The 22240-nt window shown below is 38.3% G+C and overlaps 1 protein-coding gene across 1 annotated transcript in view; it reads right to left on the bottom strand.

The window, feature by feature from the left end:
* ophn1 (oligophrenin 1) overlaps positions 1-22240 on the bottom strand; it is a 39230-nt gene that overhangs the window by 1594 nt on the left and 15396 nt on the right. Inside the window, exons 11-22 of the mRNA XM_080013307.1 lie at positions 21942-22020; positions 20489-20522; positions 20264-20326; positions 18505-18579; positions 18055-18139; positions 15238-15296; positions 6309-6414; positions 5911-6070; positions 5477-5624; positions 1775-2080; positions 723-870; positions 104-154 (exon numbers count right to left, since the gene is read on the bottom strand). Coding sequence (XP_079869433.1) covers positions 104-154; positions 723-870; positions 1775-2080; positions 5477-5624; positions 5911-6070; positions 6309-6414; positions 15238-15296; positions 18055-18139; positions 18505-18579; positions 20264-20326; positions 20489-20522; positions 21942-22020 — 1314 coding nt within the window. The remainder of the gene's footprint in view (positions 1-103; positions 155-722; positions 871-1774; positions 2081-5476; positions 5625-5910; positions 6071-6308; positions 6415-15237; positions 15297-18054; positions 18140-18504; positions 18580-20263; positions 20327-20488; positions 20523-21941; positions 22021-22240) is intronic.

Genomic DNA, 22240 nt, shown 5'->3' with positions numbered 1-22240 from the left:
GTTCATAGAGGATGCTAAATAAGAATGACTCTACAGCTACAGTTTAAAATTAAATTGGATGTCAAATTGTCTTATAAAGACAATATATAAAGATCTGACATACCTGCCAATTTGCCTGGAAGCATTCTCAAAAAACTTGGTCTTAGAGGCAACACTGAAGAGGAATAAAACAAAATAAAGAGAAAGTGTGAAATATTAAATTCAATTTCATAGCACAGTATACATGAGCCAATCCAAATTTGATCAACTCAATGATGATTCGATGAAGACATTTTCACTGGACTAGTTTTCCCTCCAACGACGAACACACACTTTCAGAGTTGGACGTTCCGGGTTTTATGAAAAAATATATTTGCGTCAGACATCTGGATTTGTTTATTAACAGAAGCTGGAGTTACAAGCACTCACTCAGCGCAGGGGGAGCAGCAACATTACTCTCAACCTGCATTTATCCTCCTCTGGACACTTTTTTTCATCTGCTCATGTGAGATGAAGCGAGTTGTGCACTGTTTTTCCAGCAACAATTCACCATGGCCATTAGCAGTTCCAGAAGATAAATATAAAAGTAGCATGGTTGTTCCGATTTGGACAATTTTCTCTTACATAATGTACGGTTTTTCCAAATGGTCTGTGTGTGTGTGTGTGTGTGTGTGTGTGTGTGTGTGTGTGTGTGTATGTGTGTGTGTGTGTGTGTGTGTGTGTGTGTGTGTGTGTGTACTCACTATGATGCAGAGCTGCTCTCACTGTTGCCTACAGGGTTTGGGGTCTTTTGGGGGGCAGAGTATCGAGTGGGGGGCTCTGGAGGTCTGACCGGGGGTCTACAAATTACATGTTTCTCCGAATACCTTGTTTTATTCAGATCACAATCTCCTTGAAAATAAAACAAAACAAGATGTTACACATTTGCAAGCAGAAATCTGAGTGTGCCAACATGTCATTTTACTCTTACATTAATTTAAATGTGGGGTGACTTTCTAAAAGCCCACATTTTATTGTGCAAACATATCTTAAACTAAATTCATTTTTCTAAGCCACTACATCTACATCATAATTCCATAGTGCCATCTACATTACTAACATTAATCGTGATATATTATATTTAACCAAAAAGTAGTATATGGTGTCAGTGACAGTGTCAAGGGCCAGGGATAGTAATTATTTTTTGCCAAGACAATTCTCTGGAATCAACCTCTGATTATCTTACCTCTCATGTTTAGTATTACAAATTAGAGAGCCACTATTTGGAAAGCAAATTATATATTTTCTACATAATCATAAAGCATGACTGGGCAACAAGTTGGACACGTCCCCCACACATTACCCCTGTTTTAAGTGTCACATAATGCCAGTTAACAACCCTTAAAACTTATCTTCCCATACGAATATGCCTTCATTAAATAAAACAAACAGAATTCCCCATCTGCTCAAGACATATCTCTCCAGGTTGCACCTGGGTTCCACCTCTTGGGGAAGTCCATCCCGTTTTACCCTGAAAAATAATTCTAACTCTGACACTACTAATGTTACTTATTCTTGTAAAAGCTCTCTTGACAGTAACTGGGATGACAAATATACTTATTACAAGTCACTTTGGCAACTTAGGCAATGTAATATACCTAAATCATCATATTATGGATTATAATATTATAGACATATATTCTTGTACCTGTAAATCTGATGGTGGAAAAAAAATCATCCAATTCACCTCAAATAAAAGCAAGACAAATAATCTCTTGAACTTGAACTTGAAGTGAAAACTTTCTGTGGGAGTTACCCGCAGGATGTGCTCTCTTGGCCTGGAATGACTGTGCTCTTTTCACTGTGACTCCAGACTCTCCATTTGTGGCCGTAGATGCATCCATCTGATGATTGGAATCATCCAGCCTGGCGACCAGTTTGCCAATGTCAAGGTCAGAATTCCTTTCCTGGCGAGATCCTGGTTTTAGTCTTGGGGGAGGCTCTTTTGGAATCATCGGAGCAAAGCCTGTGGGTTTGGTCCGCTGCAGCGGCACAGGCGGTGGAACGTCCCCGTCAGTGTTCACCGCCTGTAGTCCGGGGCCCTGCGCAGAACTGCCACTTTCTGTTGTAAGGAACAAACATTACTCTTAAAACATGTCCATGGTTTATCTAGTTGATATTATTATATCAAAAAATTGGTGAGTAAGGCAGACTTAAACCGACAGCCACAACATTAAAACCACTTAATATTGTATAGGTCCCCATTGTGCCGCTCTGACCTGTCCAGGCATGGACTCCACAAGACCTCTGAAGGTGTCCTGTGGTATCTGGCACCAAGACTTCAGCAGCAGATCATTTAAGTCCTGGGCGCAGGGCACAATATCCTGCTGAAAGAGGCCACCGAATACCGTTGCCATGAAGGGTTGTACTTGGTCTGCAACAATGTTTAGGTAGGTGCTACGTGTAAAAGTAACATCCACATGAATTCCAGGACCCAAGGTTTCCCAGCAAGACATTGCCCAGAGCATCACACATCCGTGGACTTGCCTTCTTCCCATACGCACCCTGGTGCCATCTCTTGCCCAGGTAAACAATGCACACACACCCGGCCATCCACATGATGTAAAAGAAAACGTGATTCATCAGACCAGGCCACCTTCTTCCATTGCTCCATGGTCCAGTTCTGACACACATGTGCCCATCGTAGGCACTTTCAGCGGTGGACAGGGGTCAGTATGGGCACTCTAACCCGTCTGTGGCTATGCAGCCCCATAAGCAGCAAGCTGCGATGCACTGTGTGTTCTGACACCTTTCTATCATAGCCAGCATGAACTTTTTCAGCCATTTGTGTCGTGTGGGCCCTGTGTAGTTTTATTGGTTTACTGTTAAAATTAGTATGCTGATTTATGCATGTTGACTGGTAATATGGGGGTGTGCTTCATGGACTATTTGGGACAGTGGGATCAATGTTTTTGCTGGTGGGTAGTTGTTTTCCGTATGGTTAGGCGCTAACCAGCAACACCCAGCTGATGGCAATGAGACGCAGCTGTTGCTAATGGGCGAGAACGGCGGACGGCAACCGATTGGTTGCTCCGTAATGGAGAGCAAATAAGAGAGGCCGATTGGAACTTGTTGGCAGGACAAGTTCCCTGCGAGCCGCCAGGATCGGCTACTCGGGACGACGACGACGACGACGACGACGACGACGACTCCCCCCCTCGGTTCGGTTTTCTGCAGTGCGTCGACGGAGAAGACGAGTCGACGAAAGACATATGTGCTGCGATCTCAAGCACTTCCTAAAGGAACGGTGACTTCTGGAATCCAGTAGCGCTTTTGTGTGAGTGGGCCGCCCCATCAATGAAACGGGAAGGCTCATACTGTGTCTGTTTGTTCTGTCAGCTACAGCGATCGATCCCCTCCTGGAATCCCAAGAGTGATGTCAGCTCTACCGTGGGACTCCGGGCCATTCCCATGCCAACGACATTTGTGCCACAGTCGCTCTTCTATGGGACAAGACCAGACAGGCAAGCCTTCGCTCCCCACGCACATCAATGGGCCTTAGGCACCCCTGACGCTGGTTCACTGCTTGTCCTTCCTTGGACCACTTTTGGTAGGTACTAACCACTGCATACTGGGAACACCCCACAAGACCTGCCGTTTTGTAAATGCTCTGACCCAGTCGTCTAGCCATCACAATTTGTTCCTTGTTAAAGTCGCTCAGATCCTTACACTTGACCATTTTTCCTGCTTCCAACACATCAACTTCAAGAACTGACTGTTCACTTGCTGCCTAATATATCCCTTCCCCTTAACAGGTGCCAATGGAACAAGATGATCAATGTTATTCACTTCACCTGTCAGTGGTTCTAATGTTGTGGCTGATTGGCGTAAAGTGAATTCAGTCATTTGTTTCTAAATACATTATACATGTTAGAAAGGAATTTCTGAAAAGACTGAACGATTTAGTACTAAATTGTGGAGTGAAACTGTTTTTGGGCGGGGCTATCATGACTCAATGTGGAATGGTCATACTTGGCATAGCCCCTCCCCTAACACTATATAAACACCAGGTTGCTTGGTTTGACTGCGCAGGGTTTGGTTACGTCAGCATTAGCTGCAGCCAGACAGTGATGCTTTGAGGTGAACAACTACACACAGGACTTGGCTCAGCAGAACATTTAAACATGGAAGTTACTCCAATGTAAACATTTATATATTACACAATTAACACGACTGGGTGTTGTTTTAGTGTCTTCAGCGGACACACTCCAGGCGTCTCACAGCAGAGGAAACTGCTTTTTTTTTTTTTTTTTTTTTTTTTTTTTTCCCACGATTTTGAAACCTAATTTTATATACTTGCAGATTTTTTTTTTTATTCAAATTTAGCTTGGTTAATAACTTTCTGTGGTGTCTAATGTACTCAAAACACATTTATTCTTGCTTTACAGGGACTAATGGAAGGAATAATCTATAGTAAACACAATGTATAACTAAACTAATGTTGTCGTCAAACCTGTAGCCATTATGAGAGACTGGCCACTAACACACACTTCTGTGTTAGGGTGAAGTCAGAAAGGAGGAGGCTTTGCGAAGCTGGTTATTTGGCAGCACTAAGCACTATCTAAGAGAAATAAACTAATATATATCAGACAATGCAGGGAGGACATGTTGCAGGTGTTCCACATTTCTCTGCCAGTAAATGAGGACTGAGCTACACCCACTTAACCAGGGGTTTTAGAAGATATTAATTACATGATCTAGCTTAAAGAATTCGGAGATGTGGCAGATAAGACACGCAGATTGTCCATTGTCAAAGTAAAGCAAATTGTATTCACAAAACTGTTGAGTGAAGAATCTGCGATGTTGTTGCTGTGCTAGTTTAATAGATTAGATTACATTTACAAAGCCAACTAATGAGTCTACCAGCGATTACTGAAGTAGACACACAATACAATGCTGTAGCATTTAGTAGGATTTCAGGATTTTCATGCAAATACATTTTCATGCAAATATCTAGGTAATTTATAAGTGCAATTGAAGTGTATATTGCCATTTATTCCTGCTTTCTAGGCTTATTTTATTGTATTAATTCAAGGTTTACACTTAATGTCTATCAGCGGGTTATTGCAATAGCCATTTTTATTCTTTGTTTATCTTAGCGTATATTTAGGTAATTTTTGATTATTGTACATTCCCTTCCAAGCTTTTATCCTCATTAATCTTAAACTATATTGTATAATATACAATTGGCAACATTATTGCCAATTCTTTCACGTGATCAGGTTTATTGTTTATTGCATATTGCCATCTTCTCTTACTATTTGTGTTGTGCATTCTTCTTATTATTGTCTTTTTTGATGTGAGCTGCTGTGACAATGAAATTTCCCTCCGGGGATCAATAAAGTGTCTATCTCTCTATTAAAAAAAAATAAAAAAATCACGGACACTCAAATTAGAAGACAGGACAGTGATAATGAAGACAATGATGATGATTAGGCAAAATGGAGCCAATAATTACTCTCGGTGCTCTGAAGTTGTTCGCAATTAAGTGCTTGGTAGACACGGGGCGGCCGCTTGGAGATGGTGATGGGTTGTCGTTTCCTTGGGGTGACTCGTGGAGGCGGGACGGGCGGGGCAGCTCTGTCCTCTGGCACGCCACTGAAGATCTGTAATCACATAGCACGTTCCATCATCTACATGCGCATTTTCTTTCTCACCTATCAAACAAGTTAAGTTAAAAAATCAAAGATATAACCAAATGTACAAAGTGTTGCTGAATGAAAAGAAAAATGAATGCAGAAATGTATAGATCTATAATCATTTTTAAAAATGTCTCAAGACTTATGTACTGAAGCAAAATCACCTACAATATGTATTATTATTAATATTATTCACCTACATTTCTCATAATATAGCCTTCACTTGCATATATAATCTCATCCAAAAGTCTACCTTTTGGTACTCCTCAATCAGAATCTCCACAACAATGTTCTGGAACTTTATATCCAACATGGCCGCCACTGTCTCCTCTTCCGCCCTCATCAGAGTTGGTCCGAAGATTACCGCCATGTTGGATGGTGTCATGAGGTTATGTTGGCTGTTGCTGCAAACACTACCAACAAAAAGTGAACAGGTCATTAGTCAACTCAATGTTATTTAATTATTGATTTATTTTAATTGCTGTCGCCCCCTCGCATTTCCTTTAAGGACTCCTAGCGGGCCGCGGGCCATGGACCGCAGTTTGAGAGCCCCTGCTTAGAAACAGTATCATTGGTGTCAGAGCTGCATTTGGATGGTAGAACGTCAGATAATATAGAAATACAATATAATAAGAAAAGCTTTTCTCTCACTTGACAAGGTGTTTGATAAGGAGATCAAGCATCTCCTGGTTCTTCTCCGGCAGATTGTAGGTGAGTGAGTGCACCTCACACAGTCTGTGGTCCAAATTATCTGACTCTAAGGAATGAAAACAAACAAACAAAAAAAAAAAAAAACACAACTTGTCAATGTCACGTAGAAAAATATCAAACTGAAGGGTGAAGATTCATTAAAAACATCATATGCAAGAAGAATATGGAACATATTATGGAATAAAGGCATTCATTGAGCGTAAACCTCTGCATTTAAATTCAACCAGTGGAAAACTGTGATGGTAACAGAAAGGAGATTCAGATATAACGTATAATACATTAAATAATAAAAAGAAGGGCTTTAACTTTTTTCCCCCACAAACTCAGCCTACAGAGTTAATCCTTGATAAAATATCAAGATAAAAATAAAAACAACAGGCGAAAGACAGGCCAGGACAAAGATGAGGCCAAAGATGACTAAAAGTACACCTTGCCGATAAATAACTCTGTGGCAGGGATAGACCAAAAGGCTAGACTCGGGTTCTAGCACACTATCAAAGCCAAGATTTTAGGCTTAACAGTAATAATACAGGTACTCCCCACTTAACAACCTAACTGTTTAACGACTGTTCGGACTTACGACCAGCTCTTGGACCCGTCTAGTGTATTGTGTAATACCGCGGCGTCTCAGCTTCAAGCATCTCATCGCGCATCACCGTTCTCAGTCTCGTTCCCGCAGTGAGTATTCACTACCGTAGCATTCGCAAAGGCCACGTCCCCTTACCGTGAAATAACGCGGGTCCTCGCTTATCGACCAATTTGCTTAACGACCTGGTCCTAGGAAGGGAACTCCGTCGTTAAGTGAGGAATACTTGTAGTCACAACAATAATAATAATAAATATAGCTGCAGGCAGCAATACACAGGGTCCAGGTTAGTCATGTTGGATACAAATTATTTTCCGAGTTTCCCATGAAACACACCATCACTTGGTATCGACACTAATTACACATTTTCGAGTTCCCATGGAACGTAGCATCGGTTTGTGCTGTTGCTCATCTTTACATCAGCATTTCACTGACTGCAAATGATAATCCCTGAAAGAAGCAGTTACCATCAGCCACAATTGCTTTTGTTTTACAAGGGTCACCAATTTCTATCGCTTTATGTATACTAAAATTATCATTTCAATGACAGATATATTTTAAGCAAAGTTTTTTTTTGTTGAATCACTGTCAAAGGAAGGAATTGAACATTTTTTTTCTCATACTCATTGACTATAATAATATCTGCTGAATTTCAATTTGTTACATGCCTGGTTCTATCAGTAACATTTGAACTATTTGCAAATGCATCTTGTTTTTTAGCTGTGTCCTAAACACATACATTTGTTCAAATAATCACTTCTTGGTACAGCCGTTTCATTACAGACCCTGCATTTACCGTGCACTGCTTCACTGTACAAAGTACTGCCAGTATGGCCAATAATGACACTAAAATGAGTGACTGCTGATATTGTCCCACGTCTTTGGTACAGTTGCTGTGACAGATTGTGACTTATCACGTTAACCTTTGAATTCTGTGGGGTGGGATGGTTGTATTCCGTATATGTCTGCTACTGAATTCTTTGTAGAAATCACTTACTCGGTCTTGTCGTTGTGTGTCAAGAAATCTTTCTGTAGTCGAGTGATACTGGTTGACTTCGACTGAATTAATGTACAGGATAACAGAAATGCCTATAGACAGACGCAATGTTATTGAAATACGCTCTCTGTGACTCCGTTTTCAGAGTCCTGGTGACACACATAAATAAAAAAAATTTTATTAGAGGGATAAAACCCTTGAGATGAATCCTCTCGTTTTCAAGGGGGTCCTAACCACAAATGTACAGAAACACAATGCAAAAAGCAAAACAATACAGATACACTCACGCACACACAGAAAAGGCTCTCCCAGGCCTAGCCACTCCCTTACCCACTGAAATGCCGGAATACATAAAATAGAAATACGTACAGTAAATGTACAAATTCCCATATAGAGCTGTAAACATTAATTGACATGAAAAAACATAATGGAAAATTATTTCCACATCTCAAGTATCATTATACCCAAGAGCGGGTTGTTCAGGTCAGATGGAGCTTTAAATATAAAGGAACGTTACATGATTTAGAAATTGTAGGGGTGAAGTAAAAAGGATACTGAGTATGTCTCAGACTATATGATGACCTACGTATATGGAATTAAAAAAATGTTTTAAGTAAGAAGGATAAATTGAGAAAATACATTAAAAATAAATTGCAACCAGTGGAAATGTCTTCTGGATTTAGGTGTAGCAAATCATACATCAAACAGCAATGAGTTCTATAAGGACACCTCAGAAAAAAATCTACTGTAAACTATGTATTGTACGGTATACTATCTATTGTAAACTACATTGAGAGGACAAAGATTTGTTTCTGAGGTATTCTGATAGATAATATCTGCATAATCTAGTATTGGTAATCTCAACTGTGAGAATTATATTCCTGACCTGTAGGGTGAGTCAATATGGGGCCTAAAAGAAAGTTGAGAATCAAGCCAGAGACCCAAATATTTAAATTCCTCCACATTCTCAAGTGGTGTCCCATCTGAGAAATTAATAGAAAAATTATTGGTTAAATGCAAAAAAATATAATCTAATGGCAAACAACATACTAAGTTTGTTAAAAGAAAATCATTTTTGAGCGGCATCAAAATCAGTCTGTAATGTAGACTGAGTTTGTGAGATGTCAGTCTTGGAAGAGTAAATCACTGTGTAATCTGCATATAGTTGAATATGACAAACAGAACAGATTTGAGGGAGATCATTAATAAAAATGGAATTACCCTTTTCCATGATCATAACATTTGACTGATTGCCCTGATAAGAGACACATTGAGGTCTGTGGTAAAGATATGAGTTGAACCAAGTTAAATATATTTTTAAAGAACAAAGGCATAGAGTTTTTCATGTAGGAGGTAGTGATCAACCATATCAAAAGCTTTAGTAAGATCTATAAATATTGCGTCTGTAAGCATAATGTTGTCCAATGAAGAGGATATATCATTGGTAAATTTTAAAAGAGCAGTAGTTATAGAGAAGTATAGTCTGAAACCAGATTGGTATGGAGATAAGATGCTGAAATCATTAACATATTGAGATAGTTGATTAAAAATGAACTTTTCAAACACTTTTGCTATACTGTTAATAATGGCAATAGGTCTATAGTTATGATTGAGAGGATCGCCACCTTTATGCAATGGGGTAACTCTAGCATAATTGCAAATATCTACAATTTCACATGTGGATAGAGAAACATTGAGTACATTGACAAGTCAGACAAAGGATATGCCAGAACATGAGAAGCAATTTTGATTAACTTCATCTCCAAACCATCTGGGCCAGTACCAGTGCCTGAGTTTAGATCGCAAATAACCTGCTGAATATCAGTTGGACGGATTCTTCTAAAGGAGAAGGAGTTACCACCCTGAGAGTTATTCAAAGAAATATCAGAGTAGGGAAAATCAGAAAAATGTTGCAGACAGGGAAAAACGTGGCTAGAGACATGGGCAATTATAGGAGGATCATTAACAACTTCGTTTTTAACTATAACATGAGTAGTAGGGCTTTTGGTGGATGTATTGATTATGCTGTTGATTCTGTTCCAGAACTGTTTGGGTTTGTTCAATTCATTAGATTAAATATTCTATTATCTTTATGATAATTAGATTTAGAGTTTCTTGTTTTGAATATACGTGTATTCCTTAGATGTTTATATGCATTCCAATCAGCAGAATCCTTTGTCAATCAGTATCTTTCCCATGTTTTATCTCTCTGTTTAAAGAGACATACAAGATCACCATTAATCCAAGGTCAATGTCTACCTTTAACCTTAATTGTTGTCCATGGGGCATGTTTATCTATAATTTTAATAAAAACAGTGTAAAGGAAATTCCATGTACCATCAACAAAAGGTATTAGCTGAAACTTGTCCCAGCCTATGGCAGTTCGGTCTGGAATAAAAAGTTCAATATTAATATTTTTACACTGTCTTACCTTGATGTATGATGGCGGAAGACAAGGTACTTTAATCTTCAAAACACAGAAAATAATGGAGTGGTCACTGAAACAGCTAGATAATACCCCGGATTTAATAACTCTATCAGGATGGGTAACAACAATCCAATCTGACAACGACTTAAGATAAGATAAGATAAACCTTTATTAGTCCCACACCGGGGAAATTTACATTGTTCCAACAGCAAAAAGGGGACAGCAGAAAATAGAGAGCATATCAAGGTAAGCATTATAAACAATATAAAATATATAGAAAAAAACCCCACAATAAATAGGAACCAGAGTACTAAGTGTATTGCACTTGTATTGCAAGTGTATTGGACTTAGACCTGTAATCAACTGTGGTTGGTTCACTTATGAGTTGGGTTAGGTTCTTGCTGCCAAATAGGTTTTGATCATTGCGAGATGAAAAATCTAGCCAATTGCTGTTGGCTAGAATAATCACCCAGTCACCCAGAATAATCCTTTCATTTGGACGATCTAAAGAGTTAATGGTCGACATAATACACTTTGTAGATTCTGAAGGAGCATTTGAAGGTCTGTAAATATTTCCTATAGTTAATTGTTTGTTTTCATGAAAAACGATTTTTACAAAAATAATGTCAAAGTTAAATGTCAATAAATAAATGTCAAGTTTAATTTCATTATCAGAGCTTTTGTTATTCATGTCTCAGAGACAGTATTAACACTAGGGTTATTATAAACAAGCCAAGCTCTTCTAATATAAATTTTAGACGGTAAGCGCCTAACAGTATTAATTATGCAGAGGTAGCAATAAAGAAACAAAATGTTCACATAAATACATCAACAAATCAAGTCCTAGGTTTGTAACAAAAAGTGGGCTAGGGGTAAGGGGTAGGTAGCAAGAGAGCAGCACCCACCCACACACACACACACACACACCACACACAACACACACTGGCTGAACAAAAACATAAAGACAAGGTGGAGCTTAGTCTGCAAGTTTAACAGGGGATTGTGTGATTGCATTGTTCAATTTAAACTACTGTGAATAATCCACAATTATTCACTTCCCATCAAAAAGGCCTTTCAAATGAGACAAATTTATCACAATAGGATATCACGGACAAAGAAAATTATTTTAACACACGGCATAGATTGGTTAACAACATGCCGCCATAACAACAACAATGGGTTTTTTGGGTTGTTTTTTTTATCAGTCCATTAAGTCCCAATTTAATTAAACCAAGGGTAACGTCTGGCACAGACGTTCATGGAACGGCTTTACGACAGACCACTGCAGCAAACAAAAAAAAAGAAAAAAAAAATCCACACAGCATAACTTGGTTTAACAAAATGCTGGCATAACAAGAAAGTTTCTTATCAAAAGTCAGTTATAAGTCCCAGAAACTGAAAGGCATGCTATACCATCAAAACAAATTAATGATAAACTCAAGAAGAACATTGTTTGGACCGAGAGGAAGAAAGAATTATGAAGATGTCATGGGGATATCATGAAGAAACGCCTCAGTGTCAAAGCAAAAGTGTGTTGGTTTACCATCAGAAATAACTCTCAGCATGGCAGGATAGAGTAGAGTATTTTATGTCTAAGTCGTGAGTGAGCACTGCAATTGAAAATGGCCAAATCAAGATATAGGACGTAAAAGGCAGAGCAAAACAAATTAATAATGCAGACTGAGGCTTTAGCAGACGCTTAAGCCAACGCGGCCATCTCATCTAACACAAGTTACAATTTTCCGAGTCCCATGGAACGCATCATCGACTCCTACAGTCTTTATTTAACAACTGGCTTGAATGCCGCAACATAAGGAGGGACACAACACCGGGTTAGATGCAAACACAATGCGTTTATTTACAAAATGGGCAAAAAATATATATAATATCAAACGAAAAACTGGGTGTTGTGTCAGGTCGTCTCAACCCAACGCAGATACTGCCCGAACACCACTACAAACTGATGTCTACACCACGCACCTAGGCCTGGACCCCTAATAATAGTATGAACCAACCGGACTGGTCTGGGACAAATTTTTTGTAGTTTTAACTTAACAAGAGATTTTCTTATGATCTTCTAACTTCATCTTGAAAATTTCCGTGGGACTCAAAAAGCTAGCTCAAGTCCTGTGGTGTAAACTAGGCATTACATGTACACTCAGGGTTCAAATCTTGAGATGTGTTGAAGTAACTGTGTCAGTTTCGCCAACCACACACCACCCAGGTGGCGTTTTCAGGGACCTCTGGCACAGAGAGACAGACAACGGGGTTTAAGACAGTTTATTGTAGCGAGTGGGCTAGGTGGAATAAACCCAGGAGCAGATGGACACGTGTCATGACAAGGACGCCTATCTTGAGGGTGTGTGGAGATGGGAGTTTTACCTGCTGCTCGTTAGACCAACCATCGAGCAACATGTATGCAGCCACCCTGATCCTGGGCCCCACTTACCTAGACCCAGGACAGGTGTGGCTGCTCAAACCCCCACCTTCCCCATCCCCACACCACAGTTACATTTTCAGCTATCCACAGCTAATTTTAGAACAGGCAAATATAACCTCCAGCTTGTGTTGCAACAAATGGAAGTCCATCTGATTTTCCAGATATAACCTATCATAAAAAAATAAGAGTGTGGTGATGGTTGTCCAATTGCAAAAAATAAATAAAAAAAAAATGTCTGGAGGCGGTTAGGGCAGGGAGCGCTGGTGCTCTTGACTCCGGGCTCATAATACTCCCGTCCAGAGATGTGTCAAGACCAGTTTTCTTTCCAGAGTGAATACAAGCTCAGTGTTATGCTCAGGTGCTTGCTGATACACACAGTACCAACAGAAATACCTAAACCTTCAGTTGCAATCATAGTGAGGTCACTGGTTTTGAAGATCCTGTGTGATTATTATGTTCAGTAATTTACATTAAACTTTTTTACAGATTGGTACCAGCACATGGGCCCAGTATGGGACCCGAAGCTAGAAACCTGCATAGATATCTGTGCCTCCCAAGACCTATGCGTCTTTCTCTCTACTCCTCCCTCCCCCCGCCGCTAGGGGAAAAGAAGAGGGCGCTTAGCAGGAGCCCAGACAGGAGTGCTGCGATTTTGACTGATGCATTGATGTATTTTTTTCCAAACCAGTTTTTGCAATTTCCGCCGCACATCCAGAGCATGACATTGGCTACAATTGGGTTGCCAGTAGGAAGCGGCAGAACTTCCTTTTTCTAGTGTCTTCTCTTACGTTAGTGTAGGCGTTGCCAAAATAGATGGTTTGTGGGAGTGCAAAAGAGTAAAAAAAAAAACAACTTGATGAAATGCAGTTTGTAAAAAAAATTAAAAAATATAAAAATTTGGGTTCAAAAATAGAAAACCTATATCCTCTAAAGCCACCAACGCCAACAATCACCCACTCCCTCATGGTTTGGGGGCTGACAGACAACTGTCGACAATTCACACTGAAGTACACCGCCCCCTCAGTGGCCTAAACTAGGGCCAAACTTGTGTGAAAGTGTGAGAAAATGTCCTCCTTTTATTATTATTTTGGATCCAACATCACTCAATGTATGCATCACAATTCACATTCAGACCTTTAAGCAAAAGACTGAGACTGAATATTAATCTTTCTTACTGCATTTTAAGAAGTGACAGTGTATGAGGAAATATGACATATTTTAAACATATTCAAAAGTGACCGTGTGTGGGCTACGATCACATAAGTTGAGAATGTTCGTCCTCAGATTCGGTCTGCTTGTTTCTTTTCACTCCCTTTTGGCTGTGAGATAAAGTGTGTCAATGTAGGAAAAAAACGCCCGACCCTGAAGTGAGAGGTCACCAGCGTGCGCTGCTAGATCCCAACAGATTTTTAGGAATACAAATGTCCAGATAACAATGAGTGATCCTCATTGTTATCTGGACATTTTGAATCCCCTAAAAAAGGGTTGGCCTGAACCGTAGATGTTGGTGGTGGTGGAAAGTACAGCACTAATCACGTTTTTCCATTACATGGTACAGCTCAACTCCACTCTACTCACTTTTGGTGCTAGGTACTTTGTTTCCACTGCAGATAGTACCCATAGCGACACCGCATGAAACTGCCGTGACGTCATCTTCAACTTGTCACACAAAGGATCAATGGAGGATATGGAACGGCTTGTGTTCTTGATTTTAACCCGGTATTGCGGGTTGCCATTTAATCTAATAGTCAAGTGAATTTTTAAAAATTGCGCCCGCTATAGTAGCTTGGCTATATAGAAATGGCAGGTTTGTGCAGGATGTCCCGTGTCGCGCAATGATGATGCAGTGACACAGCAAGTACACTTATGGGAGGTTAAAAAAGGGACGATTCTCTGTGACCAATCAGTAGTCTGCAGTGTTTTCTTGTGACCTTTTGGTATCGCTTGGAACCGCGATGAAATTATACCAAAAAAGTATCAGGTACTAAAGGAACTAAAAAAGGCAAGTAGAGTCGAGCTGAGTTGAACCAGTACCATGCGATGGAAAATCGCCAGTAGATAGCTCTTAAGCGGAGGGAGTTGGTATCTCTAACATTTTAGCATCTCTTGCCTGTTCATTTAAATCGATTTTTATGGTTTTACCGATAGCTATTTTTTAATGATGAGTCCAAGGAACGTCCTTGACTGTTGCTAAGTCACAGGTAAAGCGTAAAGGTCAGAAATATCAATATCATCTTTTAAATCTCGTCTTGAAACATAAGTTTATCATCCAGATTTTTTGATCCTTCAAGTCTTTTAATATCCTTGGCTGTTTGTTATATCACATTTTACATATTAACATGATCAAATCTTGATTTCAAGTTAATATTCCAAGTAAAATACGGAATAAACAAATATTGTCTGCCAACCATGACTTACTTGCAGCCAACATGAGGTCTCCGTGTAGATTGTAGGTCATCAGAGGCTCAGAGAGGCTCCTGTGAAGGAAAAAACCCACTCAGGCAACACAAGGGTCATAATGTAACTGAAAACAGCAGAGCAAATACAAAATACAATAAACACAAATACACATATCTTCTTCAGGAAACTCAAATTATCGCCACGCTTGCCTGAGTGTTCTAAGTAAGTATTTTAATAGGTGTTTCATATGTCTTACGGTTTCCAGTAGGAAGCCATGCAACCTCCTGTTTCTAGGGGGACTTAAAGGGGACCTATTGTGCAAAACTCACTTTTTCAGTGCTTGTGCACATACATTTGGGTCTCTGATGGGCCTACTAACACACAAACTGTGAAATAAGACAACCCAGTCAGTTTTTTGTGAGCTGTATCAGAAAACATGTCCTAAATGAGCCATTCAGTATTGCTGCCCTGATATACATCTTTCCAGTAATATACTTCACTTCAGTAAAACTAAAACCACCCCCCATCTGAGAAACTCCACCAACAGTTGGAGCGCGACCTGACCTTATAGAATCGAAGCTAAGAGCTAATCATGGGAAGTGCTCTGTTGGCGGCAGAGACCAGCACAAATCTTTAAAAAGAAAGAGGAATTAATACTGTCTGTGACAAAACTGCGGATGATGGAAATCTAAGTTTTTTTAAAACTATTATGCTGTGTGTTTGAGTCTGTGTGTTTCTGTGTGTATGTGTCCACAGTAGGTTGACTGTATTGTTAGCTGCGGTACGTGATCTGCTCCGTGTTTCTTAAAACAAATCCGCAGATGTATTTATTTTATTTTCCGGTGTTTCTGTAATTGAATGAAACATTAATGCCCCAAGCTCCGCGCCTCCTGACGGTGAAAGTTGGAACAAACTTTAAAATGAGGCCTTGTAGATCTTATATGAGTTAAGAGTCAGCAATGGGATTGCTTATTTCTCGCCTCAAATTAGTTTAGAAACTGATTTTGGTGTACTGATAAGTTGAAATCAGTGAACGTTTACAGAGAACTACAACGGAATCTGGAGTAAAGCTCAAGCCCCATTGGCTCACAGGGTGGCTCCACCCACTGAAAGAGCCCGTTTTCAGACAGGGTGGATTAGACACATGTTAAAATGGCTCTGATGTATAATCTGAGTGGTATTTTCAGCAAAAAGAAAATTATGTTACATGTTTTGGGGACCTGACTATATTAACTTGGTGAAAAGGAGCATAATAGGTCCACTTTAATAAACTCTACTTTTCTTTATTTTTTATTATAGTTACATTTTTGAAGATGAAATTTTTTTATTTTTAATATATTCCAGAATGTGAATTTTACTTTTGTTTATTTGTTTGTTGTGTTTTTAGCTTTTTATTTTGATGCTTTGAGTCTTCCTTGCTTTCATATGAAGTCTTAAGAAATCTGACTTGCCTTGCCACTCTTACCACCACTCTGAAATGTTGGGTTTATTCTGTAGCTCTTTTGTCAATTTATAGGATCATATTTAATGTTTATAGTTAGGTCTAGTGTCCATTACCAAATTTCTACTAGGGGTCGACTGATATGTCTTTTTCACCGATTACCGATTATTTGTGATCAAGGAGCCCGGTAAGACATATTTGGGGCCGATATAAATTTGGAGAAAAAATTAAAATGTTTGTGTCAAGATTTACAGTAACACAAACTCCAACACAAAACTTCCTTTACATGCCTTTATAATGTCTCTGTGTGTGTGTAAAAGTAGTACAATTTAACTTAAACTCTATAAAAACGGTTTCACATTGTGACTTCACATCACATGGAATATGGAGGAATGATCTTCACCTGGGTCGCTTTAAAGGAAACGACCCATCAGCGTTGTTCAGCGCTATTCAGCGTCTTGGTAAGTGAACTGTGTTTCCCCATGTAATCTAACGGGAATAACTAACTCCACAGTTTAACATTTTTCTACTATTTATAAATCAAACTCGGTTTTGAAAATACGTTGAGAGATAAAAAAAACACAAAGGAACGAATCTGGAAAAATCGAATTTTCCTTCCAGAGAGGTTTTTTCAACTTATTTGGCTGCTCCTAGCAATTTTAGAAAGATTTTTGTGTTTATTCATGTTTCTCTTTTTGGGATGGGTTATTGGGGTTTGCCTCAATTGATTCAGCTCCTTTTTTATTTATTTATTTATTTTTCTCTGCGCAAAACTGAAACCTTTATAAATTCATTGTAGAAAATGTGTAATTGAATGCATTATGAAATAGCAGATGTTTAAAGCTAGATGTTTAAAGTGAAAATAAGCTCAACTTTTGTGCAGCTGGGGTTTTCCGCCCCTAGTCAGAGCGGACCAAATGTTAAATCATTAAAAGTTTCAATAAAAGATATAAAGTTATGGTTGTTATTTTTTTTAAACAATCACACTAGAGATGGTGATCTGGATGCAGTAAGGCAGGAACCAAATGAGTGATACTTAATTCTTCCACGGCCGGTGGAACATCTCTCATGAACTGACGCATCTTCCACTCCAGGCCACAAAAGATGAACCTCATAGTGTCTGTCTTCAGGGGGGACAGAATTTTACTGCTTTCTACTTGACAGTAAAGGCGACTGCCAAAACGCTCAGCTCACTGCTAAAAGATGCGCAACACCTTAGTTTCCCGTTAACAGCTCCATCTACTTTTGTGTTATTTTTGCACTTTACATGGAACCTGGTATAAATGAGCAACAAAAATAAGGGTGCCTTGCCTTATACTTTAGCATAATGGGGAAATGGTTTCCAATTGTCCTAGATATTAATAACTGTTTTTTAATAGTTAAAGACAACACACCTCAGGTAGAACTTCAAGGAGCTGGTGATGGTTTTAATGTCCCAGTCGCTGCCCTGAAAATCCATGTTGCCCGGACACATTGGATCTTTAATTAAACGGACAAAAGAAAAAACAAAGGAAAGAAAATAGTTAGTAAGAAGCAGTGTGTTGAACGTTGCTTTTTATTATGCTTGGGTTTAGCTAATTGAAGCAATTATCTGTGCAAACAAGAGGTGTGTTTAAAAGCCGCTGTATTTGAAGACGGCAAGATATCAAAGGTCAGGTGTAATCAGGTACGACAGTTATAAGTTATTAAAGGGAATTCCTAAAACCATTTCAAACCATCTGAGAGTATTTGCATATTTTGCCTTTCAGATATAGAGTAGAGTAGGAAGAAGACAAAAGAAAACAAGGCCTCTGCAGACAGTCAACGGACAAGGGAACTCGATGCTGACGGGGTAATTTTCTTACCAAAGAAGGCGTTTAAAAGCTTCTGCACTTGGATGTTGCTGCCCACGGTTCTGTATACTCCCTCTTGTGTGAGTCCTGGGAAGGGGAGAGAGACGGGGGGAGGAATGGAAATTTATTACAGGACCCTTCTCAGTATAAGAGCCGACCCAAAACAGACAGGGGATTGTGAATGTCTTTGGATGTTTAAAAATTAAATCCTGAGAAAAATATAAGATTTATCTTTTAAATCAAACTTGGATGATATGATGGTAAATAATTCTGTTATTACTTCTTCTTTTACACTCTTTTTTTAAAGCTTGGGAATTCTTTTGGGATAAATGTGCTACTTACAGATGCAACTTAAATCACAAGCAGATGACACAGAGCATCTTACTGTTAGAAAGAATGAAGTATGGTCTCAATGCCAAATTTATCACAACTCAACTATGCCCCCTTAAGGCCAAGTAAGTCCTTTTTTGATTTCTGTTTTCTTTTTATTACAATGTTTTAGAATTTCTTTCTTGCTGTCATTTTTGATTTGTGCATTGTTGTTTTATTTATTATGTGATTTTGATGTCTTTAATAAATAAAATATGTTTTTTGAGCATTTTGAAATGCGCTATACATTTGTATTACATATTATTCTAATAATTATTATTATTATTATCAATTATTATTATTATTGTTATTAATATTAATAACAATAATCATAATTATAACGTAATACCCTGGTTTATTACCATGTATTTTATTTGTATTATGCAACATTTGCTATTGGGTTTATGTTATAACCATTTTGCTTTTGAGTGCATTGCTCCTTTAATGTTTTCAGAATAAATTGACATTTGTTTTCCACCAGCCCTATGCAATGCGGGTTTTGCTGCGTTGGGTCACATATTAACAATGAAGTTTTATACAAGAGCAATTTTTGTGTTTATTCATGTTTCTCTTTTTGGGGTGGGTTATTGGGGTTTGCCTCAATTGATTTATCTCCTTTTTTATTTATTTATTTATTTTTCTCTGCGCAAAACTGAAACCTTTATAAATTCATTGTAGAAAATGTGTAATTGAATGCATTATGAAATAGCAGATGTTTAAAGCTAGATGTTTAAAGTGAAAATAAGCTCGGAGGAAGCCGGAGGAAGGAAGATTCGTTGTGTGAGGAGGAAGGAAGATTCGTCATGTGTGTTTGTGTGCTGTTTATGACATTTGTCATGGATTGGATCCACACCGACACATCCATATACACTGATTCAGTTCAAGGTTTCTGTGGCCGACAAAGGGGTGTGGTCAAGCACCGGCTGCGGACAACAGCACGGTTCCCTTTCCTACGGCTGCCAAGCTGCCTCGAGTCCACCTACTGGGTTACCTGGGTTTTATATTTTGTTTATGGTTTTATTAACTTCAAAGGAGGTTTATTATGCCTGCCTATTGTAGGTTTTTTGTGGCCTACTACTGTTGTTCTAAACCTAAATTTGTCAATATATTTACCACAAAACTAGAGATCCTGGTGTGGTGTGACTTCATTCATGCATGGGTTTCCTAATCAGAAGTATTCTCTTGCCCCATATTCAATTGCCACAGCGAGGTCATATTTACCCGAGAGATGTTTACTACTTACTGCAACGTCTCTTTCATAATTGCTTCCCATGCAGAACAGTTTATTATTATTGTGTAGTTATAATCCTTAGTACAGTAATAATTAATTTCAACAAGTGTATGGTAAAGGGTTACAATAATAATAAAAATAATAATAATAATATATGGGTTTGACCTTTACCTTTTGTTTCAATAAAGTTGATGCACTTTCGTACAAACTTGAATCCAACTTCATTCAGTTCCACTAACACAGTGGAAAAAAGAAAAGAAGCAAAAATCAGTTGGGCTGATTTGTTAAGAACAGCAAATATTTATCAATAAACACAAATAAATCCTGTAGTTCGTTGAAGAAGCAGCAGAAAAACAATCCAAATGGGGACTTTAAGGTTTAAGTTAACCAACTTACTTTCTGCTTGCTTGTGAATCGGGGAATGATAGATCTGAAAAAAACATAATTGAAAATAAAAAAATAACTTGTTAAAAAAAACATGTTGAAAATCACAGAATGTATTCATCAATTTGATGTCATCTTGAAGAGTTCAGCTCTGCAGGAAAGCACAAATACAGTATATGATGAGGTTAATTCTTCCTAAAGGTTTAAATGGGCTAGGTTTAGACAGTTAATACAATTGTTTAGAGAAGAAAAAAGATGTTTCCAAAAAGATAGAAAGCCTTTGATTGTCATTTCATACTGAAACCCTTATAAATATAAAACAGAGAGGGAAGCCTTCAGCAGACTAGTATTATGTCCAGCAGTATTTTTGGATCATGTCTCATTTTTCAAATGAAACAATTTTACAGTATCATAAGTGTCCCGTTAACAATGAAATGCTTATTTCTCTTTGTGCCAATTCTCATCAGTGCAAGGTAAATAGTAGCAAACAAGTTGAAGTGTCTCAAACAAAGAAAAACAAAATTAAGAAATATTTACAAAAATTTAAATACATACAACAATTGGGAAAAGTGGGTTTCTCTCTCTTGGAACATGCGTGTGACTGTATTGAAGAGCCAAAATGCTTCCAATAATTTGACCTATTTACAAGGTTGAGGTTTCGTCAAGTTAAAACTATGTAAACTTGAAAAAAACTCAAAAACATTTAGATGGAAGGGCAATGAAGAGGAAGTTACAGAATACCTGAAGGTTTTCTTTTTTAAGTATTGAAGTCTGATGGGAGGTTGAGCAGAATGAGGAATAAGCCAATGAAAACTGAATATTCTTCAGTTTCACAGAGAGACAGATTTTATTTACCCCTTAGAACCCAAGCAGCCTGGTTTGAATGTTATTTTTTATCAAACCACTTATTCTACGACAAGCTTTGTGTTGTGACAGACCCTTTTGTTAAGTTAGATTATACCCTGATCCACCACAAAAATTTGAATATTTCTTCAGATATTTTAAAGTTTGAAGATTTACTCTTACAAACAAACGTGAGGCACACAACATGAATGGCCATAAAACTCTTCTAATATGCCAAAAATAGAAATTGATTGCTTCAAATTTAATATCATATAATCATATCATCTACCATATAAGAATAAGAATGTGAATAGGAATGAGAATAGGAATAACAATTTTATAAGGCCATAAAGGCAATTTTGGGAAACTATTGTAAAGGGATCTTTTGTAGTGAGAGAGTGGGTGAAAAAAAGAAAAATATTTTTTAAATTTCATCCAGCTAGATCCAGTCATCAGGATAATGGATCCATGATAGGGTATATCTTTGAAATATATTTATTTTCTGTAGGTAGGAAGGTTGTGCGGTTAGGGGAAAAACAGATGTAAATTTAAAAAAAAAAATAGTATGTCAGTGTGACAGAGTCACACAGAGTCAGTGTGAGTGAATTAAAAATTCACTCACAGGTTCCTTTCCATCCATGGCTCCCATCCACAGCTTCCGGTTTCCCTCTGAAAGAGCCTGGAAAGTGACTGGCGTGTTTCTATGGAAATAGAACCAAGCGTCATGAAGTGGCAAATGCTGCAATCAACTATTATTTTGAGGATTTTACATCAAAGATCATAGAACTACAATGCCAAATTAAACTTACTCTTGACCAAGAGTTTTACATATCTCATAGTTCTCCGTGTCCTTTGTTTGTAAAAAAAATCTATCTTAATTGTAAAAGGAACGACTTTTCCTTAAAGTGGAAATCCTTGCGA

This window comes from Zeus faber (genome assembly GCF_960531495.2).
Source record: "Zeus faber genome assembly, chromosome: 14".
NCBI lineage: Eukaryota > Metazoa > Chordata > Actinopteri > Zeiformes > Zeidae > Zeus > Zeus faber.
The sequence above is the reverse complement of the archived record's forward strand: the minus strand, read 5'-3'. Positions and strand labels throughout refer to the sequence as shown.